Here is a 22075-nt window from a genome sequence, read left to right as displayed (position 1 = left end):
TATAGTATGGCTTTCTAAATGACATAGTATAGTATGGCTTTCTAAATCTGAAAAAAACGACATAGTATAGTATGGCTTTCTAAATGTCAAAAAAAGACATAGTATAGTATGGCTTTCTAAATCTGAAAAAAAACGACATAGTATAGCATGGCTTTTAAAATCTCGAAAAAACGACATAGTATAGTATGGCTTTCTAAATCTGAAAAAAACGACATAGTATAGTATGGCTTTCTAAATCTGAAAAAACGACACAGTATAGTATGGCTTTCTAAATCTGAAAAAAACGACATAGTATAGTATGGCTTTCTAAATCTGAAAAAACGACACAGTATAGTATGGCTTTCTAAATCTGAAAAAAACGACATAGTATAGCATGGCTTTCTAAATGTCAAAAAACGACATAGTATAGTATGGCTTTCTAAATGTCAAAAAACGACATAGTATAGCATGGCTTTCTAAATCTGAAAAAAACGACATAGTATAGTATGGCTTTCTAAATGTCAAAAAAAGACATAGTATAGCATGGCTTTCTAAATCATGAAAAAACGACATAGTATAGTATGGCTTTCTAAATCTGAAAAAAACGACATAGTATAGTATGGCTTTCTAAATGTCAAAAAAACGACATAGTATAGTATGGCTTTCTAAATCTGAAAAAAACGACATAGTATAGTATGGCTTTCTAAATGTCAAAAAAAGACATAGTATAGTATGGCTTTCTAAATCATGAAAAAACGACATAGTATAGTATGGCTTTCTAAATGTCAAAAAACGACATAGTATAGCATGGCTTTCTAAATCTGAAAAAAACGACATAGTATAGTATGGCTTTCTAAATCATGAAAAAACGACATAGTATAGTATGGCTTTCTAAATGACATAGTATAGTATGGCTTTCTAAATCTGAAAAAAACGACATAGTATAGTATGGCTTTCTAAATCTGAAAAAAACGACATAGTATAGTATGGCTTTCTAAATCTGAAAAAAAACGACATAGTATAGCATGGCTTTTAAAATCTCGAAAAAACGACATAGTATAGTATGGCTTTCTAAATCTGAAAAAAACGACATAGTATAGTATGGCTTTCTAAATCTGAAAAAACGACACAGTATAGTATGGCTTTCTAAATCTGAAAAAAACGACATAGTATAGTATGGCTTTCTAAATGTCAAAAAACGACATAGTATAGTATGGCTTTCTAAATGTCAAAAAACGACATAGTATAGCATGGCTTTCTAAATCTGAAAAAAACGACATAGTATGGCTTTCTAAATGTCAAAAAAAGACATAGTATAGCATGGCTTTCTAAATCATGAAAAAACGACATAGTATAGTATGGCTTTCTAAATCTGAAAAAAACGACATAGTATAGTATGGCTTTCTAAATGTCAAAAAAACGACATAGTATAGTATGGCTTTCTAAATGTCAAAAAAAGACATAGTATAGTATGGCTTTCTAAATCTGAAAAAAACGACATAGTATAGTATGGCTTTCTAAATGTCAAAAAAACGACATAGTATAGTATGGCTTTTAAAATCTCGAAAAAACGACATAGTATAGTATGGCTTTCTAAATCTGAAAAAAACGACATAGTATAGCATGGCTTTTAAAATCTCGAAAAAACGACATAGTATAGTATGGCTTTCTAAATCTGAAAAAAACGACATAGTATAGTATGGCTTTCTAAATCTGAAAAATACGACATAGTATAGCATGGCTTTCTAAATGTCAAAAAAAGACATAGTATAGTATGGCTTTCTAAATCTGAAAAAAACGACATAGTATAGCATGGCTTTCTAAATGTCAAAAAAAGACATAGTATAGTATGGCTTTCTAAATCTGAAAAAAACGACATAGTATAGTATGGCTTTCTAAATCATGAAAAAACGACATAGTATAGTATGGCTTTCTAAATGACATAGTATAGTATGGCTTTCTAAATCTGAAAAAAACGACATAGTATAGTATGGCTTTCTAAATGTCAAAAAAAGACATAGTATAGTATGGCTTTCTAAATCTGAAAAAAAACGACATAGTATAGCATGGCTTTTAAAATCTCGAAAAAACGACATAGTATAGTATGGCTTTCTAAATCATGAAAAAACGACATAGTATAGTATGGCTTTCTAAATCTGAAAAAAACGACATAGTATAGTATGGCTTTCTAAATGTCAAAAAAACGACATAGTATAGTATGGCTTTCTAAATGTCAAAAAAAGACATAGTATAGTATGGCTTTCTAAATGTCAAAAAAAGACATAGTATAGTATGGCTTTCTAAATCTGAAAAAAACGACATAGTATAGTATGGCTTTCTAAATGTCAAAAAACGACATAGTATAGTATGGCTTTCTAAATGTCAAAAAAAGACATAGTATAGTATGGCTTTCTAAATGTCAAAAAAAGACATAGTATAGTATGGCTTTCTAAATCTGAAAAAAACGACATAGTATAGCATGGCTTTCTAAATCTGAAAAAAACGACATAGTATAGTATGGCTTTCTAAATCATGAAAAAACGACATAGTATAGTATGGCTTTCTAAATGTCAAAAAACGACATAGTATAGTATGGCTTTCTAAATCTGAAAAAAACGACATAGTATAGTATGGCTTTCTAAATGTCAAAAAAAGACATAGTATAGTATGGCTTTCTAAATGTCAAAAAACGACATAGTATAGTATGGCTTTCTAAATCTGAAAAAAACGACATAGTATAGTATGGCTTTCTAAATGTCAAAAAAAGACATAGTATAGTATGGCTTTCTAAATCATGAAAAAACGACATAGTATAGTATGGCTTTCTAAATCTAAAAAAAAACGACATAGTATAGTATGGCTTTCTAAATCTGAAAAAAACGACATAGTATAGTATGGCTTTCTAAATGTCAAAAAAAGACATAGTATAGTATGGCTTTCTAAATGACATAGTATAGTATGGCTTTCTAAATCTAAAAAAAAACGACATAGTATAGTATGGCTTTCTAAATCTGAAAAAAACGACATAGTATAGTATGGCTTTCTAAATGTCATAAAAAGACATAGTATAGTATGGCTTTCTAAATCTGAAAAAAACGACATAGTATAGTATGGCTTTCTAAATCATGAAAAAACAACATAGTATAGTATGGCTTTCTAAATGTCAAAAAAAGACATAGTATAGTATGGCTTTCTAAATGTCAAAAAACGACATAGTATAGCATGGCTTTCTAAATCTGAAAAAAACGACATAGTATAGCATGGCTTTCTAAATGTCAAAAAAAGACATAGTATAGTATGGCTTTCTAAATCTGAAAAAAACGACATAGTATAGTATGGCTTTCTAAATCTGAAAAAAACGACATAGTATAGCATGGCTTTCTAAATCTGAAAAAAACGACATAGTATAGTATGGCTTTCTAAATGTCAAAAAAAGACATAGTATAGTATGGCTTTCTAAATCTGAAAAAAACGACATAGTATAGTATGGCTTTCTAAATGTCAAAAAAAGACATAGTATAGTATGGCTTTCTAAATCATGAAAAAACGACATAGTATAGTATGGCTTTCTAAATGACATAGTATAGTATGGCTTTCTAAATCTGAAAAAAACGACATAGTATAGTATGGCTTTTAAAATCTCGAAAAAACGACATAGTATAGCATGGCTTTCTAAATGTCAAAAAAAGACATAGTATAGTATGGCTTTCTAAATGTCAAAAAACGACATAGTATAGCATGGCTTTCTAAATCTGAAAAAAACGACATAGTATAGCATGGCTTTCTAAATGTCAAAAAAAGACATAGTATAGTATGGCTTTCTAAATCTGAAAAAAACGACATAGTATAGTATGGCTTTCTAAATCTGAAAAAAACGACATAGTATAGCATGGCTTTCTAAATCTGAAAAAAACGACATAGTATAGTATGGCTTTCTAAATGTCAAAAAAAGACATAGTATAGTATGGCTTTCTAAATCTGAAAAAAACGACATAGTATAGTATGGCTTTCTAAATGTCAAAAAAAGACATAGTATAGTATGGCTTTCTAAATCATGAAAAAACGACATAGTATAGTATGGCTTTCTAAATGACATAGTATAGTATGGCTTTCTAAATCTGAAAAAAACGACATAGTATAGTATGGCTTTCTAAATGTCAAAAAAAGACATAGTATAGTATGGCTTTCTAAATCTGAAAAAAAACGACATAGTATAGCATGGCTTTTAAAATCTCGAAAAAACGACATAGTATAGTATGGCTTTCTAAATCTGAAAAAAACGACATAGTATAGTATGGCTTTCTAAATCTGAAAAAACGACACAGTATAGTATGGCTTTCTAAATCTGAAAAAAACGACATAGTATAGTATGGCTTTCTAAATGTCAAAAAACGACATAGTATAGTATGGCTTTCTAAATGTCAAAAAACGACATAGTATAGCATGGCTTTCTAAATCTGAAAAAAACGACATAGTATAGTATGGCTTTCTAAATGTCAAAAAAAGACATAGTATAGTATGGCTTTCTAAATCTGAAAAAAACGACATAGTATAGCATGGCTTTCTAAATCTGAAAAAAACGACATAGTATAGCATGGCTTTCTAAATGTCAAAAAAAGACATAGTATAGTATGGCTTTCTAAATCATGAAAAAACGACATAGTATAGTATGGCTTTCTAAATGACATAGTATAGTATGGCTTTCTAAATCTGAAAAAAACGACATAGTATAGTATGGCTTTCTAAATGTCAAAAAAAGACATAGTATAGTATGGCTTTCTAAATCTGAAAAAAAACGACATAGTATAGCATGGCTTTTAAAATCTCGAAAAAACGACATAGTATAGTATGGCTTTCTAAATCTGAAAAAAACGACATAGTATAGTATGGCTTTCTAAATCTGAAAAAACGACACAGTATAGTATGGCTTTCTAAATCTGAAAAAAACGACATAGTATAGCATGGCTTTCTAAATGTCAAAAAACGACATAGTATAGTATGGCTTTCTAAATGTCAAAAAACGACATAGTATAGCATGGCTTTCTAAATCTGAAAAAAACGACATAGTATAGTATGGCTTTCTAAATGTCAAAAAAAGACATAGTATAGCATGGCTTTCTAAATCATGAAAAAACGACATAGTATAGTATGGCTTTCTAAATCTGAAAAAAACGACATAGTATAGTATGGCTTTCTAAATGTCAAAAAAACGACATAGTATAGTATGGCTTTCTAAATCTGAAAAAAACGACATAGTATAGTATGGCTTTCTAAATGTCAAAAAAAGACATAGTATAGTATGGCTTTCTAAATCATGAAAAAACGACATAGTATAGTATGGCTTTCTAAATGTCAAAAAACGACATAGTATAGCATGGCTTTCTAAATCTGAAAAAAACGACATAGTATAGTATGGCTTTCTAAATCATGAAAAAACGACATAGTATAGTATGGCTTTCTAAATGACATAGTATAGTATGGCTTTCTAAATCTGAAAAAAACGACATAGTATAGTATGGCTTTCTAAATGTCAAAAAAAGACATAGTATAGTATGGCTTTCTAAATCTGAAAAAAAACGACATAGTATAGCATGGCTTTTAAAATCTCGAAAAAACGACATAGTATAGTATGGCTTTCTAAATCTGAAAAAGACGACATAGTATAGTATGGCTTTCTAAATCTGAAAAAACGACACAGTATAGTATGGCTTTCTAAATCTGAAAAAAACGACATAGTATAGTATGGCTTTCTAAATGTCAAAAAACGACATAGTATAGTATGGCTTTCTAAATGTCAAAAAACGACATAGTATAGCATGGCTTTCTAAATCTGAAAAAAACGACATAGTATAGTATGGCTTTCTAAATGTCAAAAAAAGACATAGTATAGCATGGCTTTCTAAATCATGAAAAAACGACATAGTATAGTATGGCTTTCTAAATCTGAAAAAAACGACATAGTATAGTATGGCTTTCTAAATGTCAAAAAAACGACATAGTATAGTATGGCTTTCTAAATGTCAAAAAAAGACATAGTATAGTATGGCTTTCTAAATCATGAAAAAACGACATAGTATAGTATGGCTTTCTAAATGTCAAAAAACGACATAGTATAGCATGGCTTTCTAAATCTGAAAAAAACGACATAGTATAGTATGGCTTTCTAAATGACATAGTATAGTATGGCTTTCTAAATCTGAAAAAAACGACATAGTATAGTATGGCTTTCTAAATGTCAAAAAAAGACATAGTATAGTATGGCTTTCTAAATCTGAAAAAAAACGACATAGTATAGCATGGCTTTTAAAATCTCGAAAAAACGACATAGTATAGTATGGCTTTCTAAATCTGAAAAAAACGACATAGTATAGTATGGCTTTCTAAATCTGAAAAAAACGACATAGTATAGCATGGCTTTCTAAATCTGAAAAAACGACACAGTATAGTATGGCTTTCTAAATCTGAAAAAAACGACATAGTATAGTATGGCTTTCTAAATGTCAAAAAACGACATAGTATAGTATGGCTTTCTAAATGTCAAAAAACGACATAGTATAGCATGGCTTTCTAAATCTGAAAAAAACGACATAGTATAGTATGGCTTTCTAAATGTCAAAAAAAGACATAGTATAGCATGGCTTTCTAAATCATGAAAAAACGACATAGTATAGTATGGCTTTCTAAATCTGAAAAAAACGACATAGTATAGTATGGCTTTCTAAATGTCAAAAAAACGACATAGTATAGTATGGCTTTCTAAATGTCAAAAAAAGACATAGTATAGTATGGCTTTCTAAATCTGAAAAAAACGACATAGTATAGTATGGCTTTCTAAATGTCAAAAAAACGACATAGTATAGTATGGCTTTCTAAATGTCAAAAAAAGACATAGTATAGTATGGCTTTCTAAATGTCAAAAAAAGACATAGTATAGTATGGCTTTCTAAATGTCAAAAAAAGACATAGTATAGTATGGCTTTCTAAATCTGAAAAAAACGACATAGTATAGCATGGCTTTTAAAATCTCGAAAAAACGACATAGTATAGTATGGCTTTCTAAATCTGAAAAAAACGACATAGTATAGCATGGCTTTTAAAATCTCGAAAAAACGACATAGTATAGTATGGCTTTCTTAATCTGAAAAAAACGACATAGTATAGTATGGCTTTCTAAATCTGAAAAATACGACATAGTATAGCATGGCTTTCTAAATGTCAAAAAAAGACATAGTATAGTATGGCTTTCTAAATCATGAAAAAACGACATAGTATAGTATGGCTTTCTAAATGACATAGTATAGTATGGCTTTCTAAATCTGAAAAAAACGACATAGTATAGTATGGCTTTTAAAATCTCGAAAAAACGACATAGTATAGTATGGCTTTCTAAATGTCAAAAAAAGACATAGTATAGTATGGCTTTCTAAATCTGAAAAAAACGACATAGTATAGTATGGCTTTCTAAATGTCAAAAAACGACATAGTATAGTATGGCTTTCTAAATGTCAAAAAACGACATAGTATAGTATGGCTTTCTAAATGTCAAAAAAAGACATAGTATAGTATGGCTTTCTAAATCTGAAAAAAACGACATAGTATAGCATGGCTTTTAAAATCTCGAAAAAACGACATAGTATAGTATGGCTTTCTAAATCTGAAAAAAACGACATAGTATAGCATGGCTTTTAAAATCTCGAAAAAACGACATAGTATAGTATGGCTTTCTAAATCTGAAAAAAACGACATAGTATAGCATGGCTTTCTAAATCTGAAAAAAACGACATAGTATAGCATGGCTTTCTAAATCTGAAAAAAACGACATAGCATAGCATGGCTTTCTAAATCATGAAAAAACGACATAGTATAGTATGGCTTTCTAAATGACATAGTATAGTATGGCTTTCTAAACGACATAGTATAGTATGGCTTTCTAAATCTGAAAAAAAACGACATAGTATAGCATGGCTTTCTAAATGTCAAAAAAACGACATAGTATAGCATGGCTTTCTAAATTATGAAAAAACGACATAGTATAGCATGGCTTTCTAAATCTGAAAAAAACGACATAGTATAGTATGGCTTTCTAAATGTCAAAAAAAGACAGTATAGCATGGCTTTCTAAATCTGAAAAAAACGACATAGTATAGCATGGCTTTCTAAATCTGAAAAAAACGACATAGTATAGCATGGCTTTCTAAATCTGAAAAAAACGACATAGTATAGTATGGCTTTCTAAATCTGAAAAAAACGACATAGTATAGCATGGCTTTCTAAATCTGAAAAAAACGACATAGTATAGTATGGCTTTCTAAATCATGAAAAAACGACATAGTATAGTATGGCTTTCTAAATCTGAAAAAAAACGACATAGTATAGTATGGCTTTCTAAATCTGAAAAAAAACGACATAGTATAGCATGGCTTTCTAAATGTCAAAAAAAGACATAGTATAGCATGGCTTTCTAAATCTGAAAAAAACGACATAGTATAGTATGGCTTTCTAAATCATGAAAAAACGACATAGTATAGTATGGCTTTCTAAATGTCAAAAAAAGACATAGTATAGTATGGCTTTCTAAATGACATAGTATAGTATGGCTTTCTAAATCTGAAAAAAACGACATAGTATAGCATGGCTTTCTAAATCTAAAAAAAAACGACATAGTATAGTATGGCTTTCTAAATGTCAAAAAAAGACATAGTATAGTATGGCTTTCTAAATGACATAGTATAGTATGGCTTTCTAAATCTGAAAAAATCGACATAGTATAGTATGGCTTTCTCAATCATGAAAAAACGACATAGTATAGTATGGCTTTCTAAATCTGAAAAAAACAACATAGTATAGTATGGCTTTCTAAATCATGAAAAAAACGACATAGTATAGTATGGCTTTCTAAATCTGAAAAAACGACACAGTATAGTATGGCTTTCTAAATCTGAAAAAAACGACATAGTATAGTATGGCTTTCTAAATGACATAGTATAGTATGGCTTTCTAAATCTGAAAAAAACGACATAGTATAGTATGGCTTTCTAAATGTCAAAAAAAGACATAGTATAGTATGGCTTTCTTAATCATGAAAAAAACTACATAGTATAGCATGGCTTTCTAAATCTGAAAAAAACGACATAGTATAGTATGGCTTTCTAAATGTCAAAAAAAGACATAGTATAGTATGGCTTTCTAAATGACAAAAAAAGACATAGTATAGCATGGCTTTCTAAATCTGAAAAAAACGACATAGTATAGTATGGCTTTCTAAATCATGAAAAAACGACATAGTATAGTATGGCTTTCTAAATGTCAAAAAAAGACATAGTATAGTATGGCTTTCTAAATGTCAAAAAACGACATAGTATAGCATGGCTTTCTAAATCTGAAAAAAACGACATAGTATAGTATGGCTTTCTAAATCATGAAAAAAACGACATAGTATAGTATGGCTTTCTAAATGTCAAAAAACGACATAGTATAGCATGGCTTTCTAAATCTGAAAAAAACGACATAGTATAGTATGGCTTTCTAAATCATGAAAAAACGACATAGTATAGTATGGCTTTCTAAATGTCAAAAAAAGACATAGTATAGTATGGCTTTCTAAATCTGAAAAAAACGACATTATAGTATGGCTTTCTAAATCATGAAAAAACGACATAGTATAGTATGGCTTTCTAAATCATGAAAAAACGACATAGTATAGTATGGCTTTTAAAATCTCGAAAATACGACATAGTATAGCATGGCTTTCTCAATCTGAAACAAACGACATAGTATAGTATGGCTTTCTAAATCTGAAAGAAACGACATAGTATAGTATGGCTTTCTAAATGTCAAAAAAAGACATAGTATAGTATGGCTTTTAAAATCCAGTGAGTTTAAAATGTTCATGGGTCCTGTGAATGTCATCCCTTCAGATCCGCTACAGAAAGATGAGATCAACAAAAAAGCCTTTGAGAAGTTCAAGAAGGAACACACTTTTGTGGCGCCCTCGATAGACAATGCTGTGCCCTCAGAGAGATTTGAAGGTAAGTACATCTATACAGCTTCTAAGTGTCTGTGTAACTGCGAGCATGTGATAAACAGACTGCAGCCACACCAGGGGAGTAAGTAAGTCACAACAAATCACTGTACATTAAAAGTACAGTGTGTAGAATTTAGTGATATCTAGTGTTGAAGTTGCATGTTGCAGCTGAACACCCTTCACCTCACTCTCCCCTTTCAGACATGAAAAAGAACCTGTGGTAGCTTCAGTTTTCATTAAAACTCAAAAGGTGTTTAGTTTGTCCAGTCTGGACTAATGTAAAAAAAACATGGTGGCCTCTGTAGAGAGGGTCCCCTCAATGTAAATATAAAGTATTTAAATATAAAGGGCCTTTTCTAGGGTAAAGAAAACTATAAATCATACAATTTAGATGAAATGAACTAGTGAAAACATCATGAGGATTATTCTACATTAAATATCTGCCAATAGTTCACTCTCATCTTACACACTGGGCCTTTAAGTAACATTATAAAAATTACAGCATGAACAAATAGTTATATCACCTTTACTGTGAGACCGGTGTCCTCATGAAGACGTTTGTAGCATCAAGTTGTTTTTGTTGACGCGATGCTGTAGACTCTGATCATTTCTACCAGACAAATCAACAGTTTTCAGAGAGCAGTGTCACAGTGTGCCGTTTCTTCTTCTCAGCTTCTGGTACTGATGGTAACGCTGCATCCTGGACCACAGAGGAGCAGAAGCTTCTGGAACAGGCCCTGAAGACATACCCAGTCAACACACCTGAGAGATGGGAGAAAATTGCTGCTGCTGTCCCAGGACGAAACAAGAAAGACTGTATGAAGAGGTACAAGGTAAGATGGTGTGCTGGTCTCTATCATGTGTAGAAGCAACTGTGTAGTGTTTATACTGAGGTTAATATTTGGCCACACTTATTATAGCAATTCAAATTCATTAGAACAATGCAGTTATTAGTGCTTTTCTATTTCCCCTGTTTCCCCTCACAGGAACTTGTGGAGATGGTTAAAGCCAAGAAGGCTGCTCAGGAACAAGTGGCAGGCAAGAGTAAAAAATGACAAGAACCACAAAAGACAATAGTATCTGTGTTATTTTAACATTATTGTGTTGGTCTTTATTTTATAATAAAAAATTAAAGGACGAAAAAGGCAAAAACTTAAATACTGTGTTTCTCTTTATATGTATTATGCTGTACTGTTAAAAGGTGATCCGTCCTCAGGCTCTCATCCAGTACATTCCACTGCGGATCTGGTTGTAGTCTGGCAGCTGTTCAATTGGACCTGAGACAGAAACAAACAGACAGATCTACCACTAGCAACACTGTACACATGAAGTTACAGGTAATGAGCACAAACAGTCAGACAATCAGATTTTGAACCTACTGAGCAGCCTTAAGTTTGTAACTTTATTTTACCTGAGTAACTGATAGAAAAGACTAAAATAATGAAGCTCATACTGTACTTATTCACTTAAGTCTAATCAAGGTTCACCTTTCAGAAATGAATGGCTTAAAGTGATGCTGAGCTCCAGGCAATGATTTATGTCCAGTGTATTTATCTCTGCTTGTTGTGTAGCAGAAGAAATCTCAAAATTACAATTGTAACTGTTGGAGACAGTTGACAGCACCTGAAGCTCAGCATCTTGTCCCTCAGACATGAAATGACCAGATTATCTGTTGTCTAATGTTATTTAAAGAAACAAGTATGATCATAGGCATGACATTTCCAGGACAGGAAACTTTAAACAGTTCAATTTAAGCTGTTATACAAAGCTACTTGAACTTTCATGACTTCAGGGACAGACTAAGTGTCAATTTATACTAACACATGTTAAAAAAAAAACTTACCAACTGCTGCGATGGCTGGAGCCTTGTTGTAGATGTATTTGGTGCACACCTCCTTTATGGTGTTAGCATCGATGCCCTATAGAGAAGAGACAAACAAATTAAGTAAGACGCTGCAGCCATTTCCCACAACTTTCTTTTAAAAAGGCCACAAAGAGGAGTAAAACATTAAAGACCTCATGTTATCACATGAAGTGTTTACCACTGAAACAAGATATTTGGATATGTGACATAAAACTGTACAAGTTATTCTATACCAGTGAGATACAAAAAAGAACGGCTGTTGAATTTAAAGCAACACTTTGTAATTGTGTTTGTAAATGTGCAGCCCCACTCACTGAACTGACAAACAACTGAACTGCATTTATTACCCATGATCCCTGGCTCCCTGAGCAAGAGGAGCTGCCAAATTCAAAGGTTTGCATTGTGAATGTTAGAGATAAATGCTGGGTTCTAATGACTTCTAAGTCTTTAACTGATGTACGGTTTAGCTTGCTGAGCCTGATAATGTCAATTTTACTTATTACATGGCATTAATTCTCACAGGGGATCATACTCTCACTAAGCTTACATTGAGCAAGGAGAGGTTCAGAGTGATTAGTGGAATTTACCTGCAACAGTTTTCCCTATTTCAATATATATAATTTTGAAGCTGCTGTTCTAAGTTACCTTTATTTGTTGGACTTAATGTTCAAGGGTCAAGTGCAGTAAAAGTTAAACTATTTTGGCAAAATGATTCCCCTCAACATAAATTCATGGTGAGTAAAATTGACTGGTGTCTTAAATGTTTTCATTTATTTTATTAATTAATTAATAAAGTAATTGAAATCTGTATCGATTAGGAGAAACGTGTTGTCTCCTAGTGTCTGATATGATCTTTAACCTTAGAATATATGAAAGAGTTTCCACTCACATCAATTCTGGCCTCCAGCTCATGCAGAGGGATCCTGCGGCTGTAGCACAACATCTGTCTGCCAATGTCCTCACAGATGGGGGTGGATCCTGGAGAGGGCAGACAACAGTTTGATATTAAAACCGATGCGATGGACAGTTCTCTTGTCAACACTGACTCTGGGACCTTGTCTTACCATCGAGATGCAGCAGCATGTTGGTCTTGAGCAGATTCTTTGCCCGAACCACGTCACTCTCTGTCATGCTCGTACAAAGAGACATCCTAACAGGAAGAGGACCGACAATTCTTATCATTAGCATGTATGGTTCAGTGTATCTGAAAGTCCTTCCTGTGTGTGAGAGTGTTCTTACCATTCCATCTGAGTGAAGTGCATCATGTCTTTGATGGTGCCGGGCTCACACACCATGTAGAGCCCCCACAGGCCTGTGTCGGTGTAGCAAGTGTTGAACGACTGGAAACTGTGGCACAGGTTTCCCTGACAGGCCATCTGAGCCAGTTTACTGGACAGATTCTGGATTCACACGGGACACAAACCAAACAGGGTCGTGTGAGAACACTGAAGCAGGATCTGTGCATATAATTAGTGTATGTGGCAGAGTTTACTATAAAGTATAAAATAAACTAATTCAGCAGGACTGTAAAAAAGCTCATGTTCCACCCTGGGACAATTAGACACAAATAAGATTAATCAGAATTATGAAAAGATTATTTTGAATCTAAAAAAAAAAATACTTTGATTATTAAGTGACCTGTCCTCACAATCTGAGTAATTACTTTGTCAACTCAATAAAATGATCACAAACTATTTAAATTAAAATCCTAGAAATTCGTGTCCTGTGTGACCCTTACTATACAGTAGAAGAGTCAATTTAAAGGTACAGTGTGTAGAATTGAGTGATATCTAGTGTTGAAATTGCATGTTGCAGCTGTACACCCCTCACCTCCCCCTCTAAGCATTAAAAAAGTACCTGTGGTAGCTTCAGTTGTAATAAAAACTCAAAGTAGTTTAGTTTGTCCAGTCTGGACTAATGTAAAAAACATGGCGGCCTCTGTAGAGATGACCCCCTCAATGTTAAAATAAAGTATTTAAATATAAAGGGCCTTTTCTGGGCTAAAGAAAAATACAATTCATACAATTTAGATGAAATGAATTAGTGAAAACATCATGAGGATTAATCTACATTAAATTTCTGCCAATAGATCACTCTCACCTAAATCTTACACACTGGACCTTGAACTCACAACCAATCAAATCAGTGACCCCAATGAGATCTGGTATTAACGTCCCTTTTTTAACGATCCATGAGTGTGAACGCAAATCTGTCCTGGGTCACATATGAAGGACAAGCTAATCAGCCAAATCAACCAGCAAAATGCTGGAAAAAGAGCCAAAGTGCTTTTTAAAGATTAAATCTAAACTTGAAATTAAACTAGAGTGGCGTCACTTTGTGCCAGATAACCTGACTCTGGAGTTTCACCAGTACTCACCACTCCTCCCCCGAACGAGCGATCCCAGTTTCCGATGAGTGTGTTTGCCACCATGAGGGGGATAGTGTCGGGGTGAGACCAGCCCACGGCCTCCACAGCGATGGCAATATGAGCCAGGGGCATCTTGTCATCACGCACACGGATCTGCAGCAACAGCAGAACAAACGGATTCTTCACCAACATGAATAAAGAATACTGTGCCTCAAGTTATCTATTAATGATTTTCTTTGAATGTGCAACAATCATACTAAATAATACATTACAAAAGAATCCAGCAGCCTGGAACACATTAACAATGAGTGGTATTAACATGAAGCCTTTACCTCACTTCCTGTGAAGAGGCAGGGAGGAACTGCCGGAGCATCAGCTTGAAATCGACCGGGAAGTTTTCCAAAATGATATTTGGCCAAATCAATGAGCTCATCGTGTGAAACACCTGAACAAATACACAGACAGAACAACCCTGGGGTTACATTTCACTGTGGTATGACATCATGACTGGTTTACTGAGAATTCATGAAGAAATATTAATAACGTAAAACGAGATAAAGAGCTCTGACCTCCAGCAGCAGCCAGCACTATTCTGGGGCCTTTGTAGTGAGTGGTGATGTACTCCACCAGGTCTCCTCTGTTGATGGTCCTGCATCACAGACAAAATATACAACTGAGTCAAAGCAGGAAGCAACTTTGAAGTGTGTACACAACATCACCTCACACTAATGCAGCGGTGCATTAACAATGAATGGTCAGACTCACTTGATGTTCTCAGAGGGGCCCAGGATGGTCCTGCCCAGAGCTGTGGTCTGATAGGCTGTGGCGTGCAGGTAATCAAAGACCACTTCCTGCAGGTTGGTCTCCACTTCCTGCATCTCTCTGAGGATGACCCCTCGCTCCCTCTCAATCTCCGCCTCGCCCAGCGTACTGTTCTGGATGATGTCAGCCAGAATCTCCACAGCTTGAGAGACAGAAACAATGAAACAATGTCATTTTTCAAACATTTCTGTTTGGGATGTTCAGGGTGTTGTTTTACTTTGCTGTAAAAAGGTAATGTAATTTACTTTAACATTCATCAACTTCAGCCTGTGACTACTCGAATTTACAGGGTTTTTTAAAGTTTTTATGATTTCTCCAGGATTTGCTGACATCTAGTGGTGAAGTTGCAGCTGAATACCCCTGACAAACATGAACGAGAACACGTGGTGTCATAAAAACTCAAAAGGAGTTTAGTTTGTCCAGTCTGGACTACTTTAAAAAACATGGTGGCCTCTGTAGAGAAGACCAGCGCTTCATATAAATATAAAGTATTTAGTATAAAGGGCTCATTCTAGGGATAGGAAAACAACACTTAGTACAACTTAGATGAAACACACTAGTAACAACTATTCTATATAATTGATGAGGCAAATATGGCTACATGATTGTTGAACATCCCCCAGTCTTTGATTATCAACGATCTTAGGCCTTAGTGTCACTCTGACACAGAGGTGCTCTGCCCTGCTGTATTGTACCTCGTGGAAGATCCTTGGAGAAAGCTTTGGCGTAATACACAGTCTGCTCCCGGGACGTGTAGGCGTTCAGGTGAGCCCCCATGTTCTCGATCTCCAGCTCTAGATCCAGCTGAGACCTTTTCCTTGTGCCCTGACATACACAGACACACAATGAACAACAGACACACAATGAGCAACATTAAAGACAAGGCAAAATATTTATTTTTTGAGTCATTAATATTAAATTTAAGTAAACATTTTTTGGATTTTGACAACCAAAACAATGTCACTGTACCAAATTCCCTGTTCAGATCTAGCAGTAACATGTGTCTTGGGTGATCTGATAACAAGTAGTTAAGGTGTGAACACACCCAAGACTCATTGAGAGCACTGTATCAACAGCATTGGGTCTTTACCCAGTGTGCATAGGGAGACATGAGCTAAAGGTGGGACATGGAGCGGACAACATCATTACAAGATGTCAGTATGCCCTGTAATGCTGACGGCAGTGAGATTGTCCCTGTTTTGTTTGTATAACTGGAACCTTTCCCTGAGAGCTGAGTCCTAGTATCTACAAACATGTACTCAATAGAACTGTTTTCTTTATAATTGTGGCATATAGTAAATATTAAAGTAAATAAAAACCAATTAAATACAAACCACTGAGTCTAGTTAATAGTAGTAAGAATATTTCTGCACTGCTCTCATCTCACCTTAAACGCCATATGTTCCAGGAAATGTGCTGTGCCATTATTCCTCTGGTTCTCATAGCGACTGCCGGCGTCTATCCAGAGGCCCACCTGGAAGAAGTCAATGAATAACATTTATATATTATTTAAACACACTGTCGACTGCTACTGTACCACAACTTCAGCCATAGACATCAAGTGAGCTCAACTGCTGTTGTGACGGAGCTAAACTTTGGAAGCAAATGTTATAGGAACTTTTACAATCTCTTAATGTGTAGAGTATATTATGGAGGAGGGGTCCTTTAACATGCACCCACTGTGTTAAGGGACACACTATAGGTGACACATCCACTGTGTATATCATCTAAAACTGTTGCTTTCTTAATCTTGACCAGTGTCTGCTGTTCTCTCTTCTCTTAGTTAAATACATTAACATAGTGATATAAAACAACACACAGCAGAAACGTCTTCTATAAATGGGTTGTTGAATAGTTTTGTATTGCACACACTACCTCAAATTTACAAGTAGGAGGAGAACCAAATGTTAAAATCTTCTAATAATACATTAGTTATACATTAATCAATCTTGAGAATATTGTCATCTATTTCATTAGTTTCATGCACTTTACATATTTGGATTATTTATTTTAATTTTACGAGGTGTCCCAAAACTCATTCTACAACATGAAACACACAGCTACATCATAAATGCTTGACCTGTAGAAGATAGTCTGGCCTCAACAGAGCAATGACTCATGATCATTTAATCAGTAGCAAACTCAACAAGATACTTGAAACAACCTGAATCTATCTGCTGTCAAGCATTCTGAAAAACTGTGCACAAGTTTAACAAGAAGAAATGGTGCTGTTTTTAAATGCAGAGGTGATATTGATTATATTTCTGATTCAACAAATAAAAGCTGTTTGTGGTATTATTATAAATAAAACATCCTCTCTTTGCTTTTAGTGCCCCAAACGTTTGCATAGTACTGTAAGAGCAGCTTCAGCCACAGGCTCATCCAACCCCGCTGCTCTAAGGAGCGATACAGGAAATCGTTCCTCCCAACCGCAATAAGACTCTACAACTCATCTACCTCTGTCAGAGCCACCATCACAGAACTGCACTAACATACCTGTCACCTTTGCACCATGTACCCTGCACTACACTACGTGTGTTAATTTAAACCACTTTAATATTACAGACCATTTTATAGAATAATATTGTCTTTTGCACATCCAGTCCACGTATTCTTACACTGCCAGTATATTGTATAGTCAAGTACTTATATTTATACCCTACTATATATTATATATCATATCATATTATATCATACTCTGCATATTCTCTGTATATTCTTCGGATTTACAAGTCTATATACACATATTTATACATGTGTACATGCTATTATTATATTATTATTATCACTACTACTACTACTATTATTATTATTATATATACTATTGCTGCCATTATTACTATATACTGCTATTATATTGGTATAATTACTGTCTATATAAATATATATTATGTTATATTGTATACTATATATATATATATATAAATATATACTGTACTAATATTCTTATATACTGTCTAACAATAACATTACCATCATATCATTATTACTATTATCATCATATTGCCACTGCACTACTTGTCTGCCTATTCATCTTGTGTTTCTGTTTTTGTTCTTTTTACCTAAATGTTTTGTTTTGTTTTGTTCTATTGCATTGTGTTTTGTTGTGTTCCGATACACAAGCTGATATGACACCTTAATTTCCCTCCGGGGATGAATAAAGTACTCTATCTATCTATCTATGTGAATACTAGAGTAGTTTCACACAGGCTATTTACCACAGTGAGGTTTCAAACACTATATTGTGAATTTCATGATGGAAATACAGTTGTTGTGGAAATGATCAAAATATGACATCGCAAAATGTAAGTGAATTAAATATGTGGTTTAATAACAAAGAAAAGCAGACATGATCACAATATGTCATTATGTGAATTTTCTCACAGACACCAAAACAAAACCCTCCCTGCTTCTTTTTTTCCAGCTGATAAACATGAGGTGAATTCTCTGTGATCGCTCGTGTGAGAGGAAACATCGAACTTACTGTACATGTGGTGAGTCCAGCGTCCTCAGAGGCGACCCGGAGCCCGTTCTCCAGCGTGCTGACCTTAGTCTCGGGGACATTTAGCGCCACCTGCTGAGCAGCCTGGGTAGCCAACAGTCTGTGTGATCCGGCTGGAAGCTGCAAGCGCAAATCCAACAAGAGTCAGGATGACGCCCCCCTTTGTGCACACTGACGCGACAGCTGATGTAACTATGTCATCGATGAGTTTCACAGAAGCACACAAGCCAAACTTAAACTCTTCTATCTTTAATAAGAGTCCATCTTGGGAAAGCCGGGCACGTTCCAGCTGTTAGCTAGCGTTAGCAAACACGTTAGCAAACATTCGACCGAGCGACCCACGCCGAGTGCGTCTTCTCCGTGAGACCGTACAACGACACCCGTCAATAAACCGCCCAGGGGGTAAATATCACACACATAGCCGGTGACACGCTCCTCTTACCCGGTTTAGAGAGTTTATTTTCAGTCTTTGGAGGAGAATTCTCCCAGAAGACGCGAGACGCTGCACGGACGCCGCCATGTTGTTTGTTTGTCAAACTGCGCATGCGCGAGTTCCGGTGACGTATTATCCGCCGGAAGTGACGAATGTTTTCATTACAACAATAAAATGTTCGAAAATCAACAAAATAAATAAAAGTCACAATGAAATCGTTTCGTTAACACAACTTGATGTTTAAACATCACGTTTATCACGTATATACCTTGCACAGATATACGTTACAAAAATACAATATATTAGTGGTAACTTAAAAGACGAGGCAATGAAATGTAAATAAGAGTTTATTTTCAACTGATATTGTGATAGTGACAAATATCAAATTGTCCTACAAAGTGCATCACAGTGAAAATACATATGTACATACGTTTTGTTCAATTTAAAAATAAAAAACACATTTTGAATTAAATGTTATATGTTTCTACGATATTATGATAAAACATTAGTATAAAATTAGTGGTCTAAATCGTGTATTTACAACTTTTTTAAACACATTTAATACTTGCATTCTTCGTTGATGTTTAAGTTTGCATTTACAATTTTTTTTAATCAGTGGTCTGCTTCCTGGGTCACGTTTATTTTGAAAGGGTCTGACGCTTGTAAAGTGGAAGCGGGGCTTTAGCTTAGCGCGAATTTTCTTCAGTGAGTCTCTCAAGTTTGCATGAAGATCGTGCACCTGATCTCTGAAGTTCACTGAGGGGACGAGACTAGAGGACAAGCGGACAGAGACCCAGCTGCTGCGCTCCTCTGAAGGGGATTCTGTCTGGACACAGTCTCGTGTGAGTCTTCACCAGGTTTAGTGTTAACTTCTGACGTTAGCTGCTACTGGACAGTGCAGTTAGCTGCTGTTGCTAATTGGGGGCCTTAAGCTGTTGCATTACAACAACAACAGCTCGTGGTCTTTGCTGTGACTCCCTGACAAGAAATGGCGGATGGTGGGGATGTAATGGCCGGTGATCTGGAAGATGGAGAGATCTCCGGGTCCGGCTCGGACACAGAGATGGGGACCACGGCAGCAGGAGCAGAGAGTCGACCCCGGGTTCCTCCAGCTTTCAGCGGCCAGTCCTTCCAGAACAGAGCCGCTGCCCAGCCCCCTGCAGCCGCCTACCGCAGCGCCGGGAAGACGGCGGAGTCCAGCGACGATGAGCAGGACTCGTCGGATGAGGAGGCCTCTGTTTGGCGCAAGAAGCGTCAGAAAGTGTCCAACGCTCCGCAGCTTCCTGCCTGCACCACCGGCCGGGCTGTGCCGACACGCCTGCCCGCCCCCAGCGCGCCGGGAGGCCGCAAGGTGAACAACATCTGGGGCTCAGTGGTCCAGGAGCAGTGCCAGGACGCCATCACTGCAGAGCTGGGTATATTCGGCATGGAGGGTGATTTCAGCATGTCCAGCAGGAATGTGGAGACTTACAACTTTGTCCTCGCTCGTAAGCTGATGGAGAAGGAGAGGGAGCAGGAGATGCAGTCACGGGATGATGGAGAGGTGAGCATGCTGGACGCCCAGCTGGAGGAGTACATGAAGGGCCGGGGGTCAGAGGACGAGCCAGGAGCTGCTGCCAAGAGGAAGAGGTCAGCTAAAGAGAGACTGGGCCCCAAGGCTGAGATGGACATCAAGGGCAGGTATGAGATCACAGAGGACGACCCTGAGGACAAAGTGGCAGATGAGATAGCACACAGGCTGCAAGAGCCCAAAAAGGACCTGATAGAGCGTATTGTTAAAGTTGTGGGGGTGAAAAAAGCCGTAGAGCTGCTCGGAGAGACTGCCACACTGGAGGAGAGTGGAGGGGTGTACACCATGGACGGCAGCAGGCGACGGACACCCGGTGGGGTGTATCTCAACCTGCTGAAGAACACGCCCAGCATCACCAAGGCCCAGGTCCGGAAGATATTCCTCGATGAGAACCAGAAGGACATCAAGAGCAAGAAAGCTGCTCAGAAGAGGAGGCGGCACATGGTGGCCAAGGAGATGAAGCAGGCCATTGGGACACTGAACCTGCAGGAGCATGACGACGTGTCCAGGGAGACCTTCGCCAGTGACACCAACGAGGCCTTGGAGTCACTGGAGGAGGCTGCAGAGGAGGAGGGTGAGGAAGAAGCTGCTGTGGGGACCGAGGAGACGGCGGTGGTGTACAACTCTGCAGACCTGGAGGTCTTCTGAAGCCCTCCTGCTGTTTGAACTCTAAAGAGGTCTGAAAAAGGATGACTTGTATTTCAAATTGAAATCAAACACTGAAAGCACTGAGTGATGATAACAGAATCACACGTGTCCTTTTTCTTACCTTAGCAATGAAAGGAGAGTTAAAGTTTTGTTCGGTGCAGCATGGATTACTAGATTTATGCACATGTAAACAGAGTAAAACCTTTGATTTGTGTTACACATGTTGTCTGCCTTTAAATCAGATTCTGGATCATCAAACTGAACGGAGTTGTTGCAGGATACTGTTTATGTTGTTGATTTCTTAATATAACCTCTTTACTCTAATATTCAATATGAGATAATGAGGTCTTGAGTTGATTTGTTTGTTTGGTTAACTGTCTGGATTATAAATAAAGTTGACTGGGTATATTATAAAAAAATAGTTTGTCTGTACAGTTTTTCTTTTTTATGATCATCATTTAAAGAAATTCACATTTAGTCCATCATATTCTGGGATGTGCACAAGATTTTTTTTTTTTTTTTGGGGCTCAATAAATTGATCAATAAAGTATCTGAATACTGTAGTGAGAGAACTTGAACTGCTATAGTAGTGTAGAGGTTTGTCCACTAGATGGCAGGCTAACTCTTCCCACAAGGTCTAGGACAAGATAAAAGTATTGATTACACACAGGAAATAAAAGCAAGAACCACAAGTAGATGAATAATACATGTTAGAAAAATGCACTTAAGAAAACAGCCACTAGGGACACACTTTTGGGTAGCTCCAGTGCCGGTCCCAAGCCCGGATAGATGGTGAGGGTTGCATCAGGAAGGGCATCCGGTGTAAAACTTGTGCCAAAACAAACATGCGGATCACAAATAGGAG

The 22075-nt window shown here is 35.8% G+C and overlaps 3 protein-coding genes across 3 annotated transcripts in view; 2 read left to right on the top strand and 1 right to left on the bottom strand.

The window, feature by feature from the left end:
* dnajc2 (DnaJ (Hsp40) homolog, subfamily C, member 2) overlaps positions 1-11161 on the top strand; it is a 40372-nt gene extending 29211 nt beyond the window's left edge. Inside the window, exons 14-16 of the mRNA XM_020099871.2 lie at positions 9897-10007; positions 10676-10836; positions 10990-11161. Of these exons, the coding sequence (XP_019955430.1) occupies positions 9897-10007; positions 10676-10836; positions 10990-11058 (341 nt within the window). The 3' untranslated portion in view covers positions 11059-11161. The remainder of the gene's footprint in view (positions 1-9896; positions 10008-10675; positions 10837-10989) is intronic.
* On the bottom strand, positions 11089-19148 carry pmpcb (peptidase, mitochondrial processing subunit beta). The gene is made up of 13 exons (XM_020099872.2): positions 19002-19148; positions 18542-18679; positions 16445-16531; positions 15753-15882; positions 15001-15199; positions 14805-14884; positions 14568-14680; positions 14245-14388; positions 13107-13267; positions 12932-13017; positions 12757-12845; positions 11847-11922; positions 11089-11280 (listed from the first exon to the last, which is right to left on the bottom strand). Exons 1-13 carry the CDS (start codon positions 19077-19079, stop codon positions 11216-11218), a joined length of 1446 nt encoding a protein of 481 aa, XP_019955431.1. The 5' UTR covers positions 19080-19148; the 3' UTR covers positions 11089-11215.
* A 484-nt stretch (positions 19149-19632) lies between these two features.
* On the top strand, positions 19633-21629 carry phax (phosphorylated adaptor for RNA export). Its single transcript, XM_020100001.2, has one exon. It carries the CDS (start codon positions 19981-19983, stop codon positions 21208-21210), a length of 1230 nt encoding a protein of 409 aa, XP_019955560.2. The 5' UTR covers positions 19633-19980; the 3' UTR covers positions 21211-21629.
* The last annotated feature ends 446 nt before the right edge of the window (positions 21630-22075 follow it).

Source organism: Paralichthys olivaceus, chromosome 23, assembly GCF_024713975.1.
Source record: "Paralichthys olivaceus isolate ysfri-2021 chromosome 23, ASM2471397v2, whole genome shotgun sequence".
Classification (NCBI taxonomy): domain Eukaryota; kingdom Metazoa; phylum Chordata; class Actinopteri; order Pleuronectiformes; family Paralichthyidae; genus Paralichthys; species Paralichthys olivaceus.
Note: the sequence above shows the minus strand (reverse complement) of the source record. Positions and strands in the feature narration are given on the sequence as shown.

Coding starts and splice junctions, on each gene's coding strand:
- pmpcb (XM_020099872.2), bottom strand. CDS start 19,079: ATGGCGGCGTCCGTGCAGCGTCTCGCGTCTTCTGGGAGAATTCTCCTC. Junction 14,885..15,000: donor GGCCCCTCTGAGAACATCAA/GTGAGTCTGACC, acceptor TCTGTGATGCAG/GACCATCAACAGAGGAGACC. Junction 11,281..11,846: donor TCCAGCCATCGCAGCAGTTG/GTAAGTTTTTTT, acceptor TTTCTGTCTCAG/GTCCAATTGAACAGCTGCCA.
- phax (XM_020100001.2), top strand. CDS start 19,981: ATGGCGGATGGTGGGGATGTAATGGCCGGTGATCTGGAAGATGGAGAG.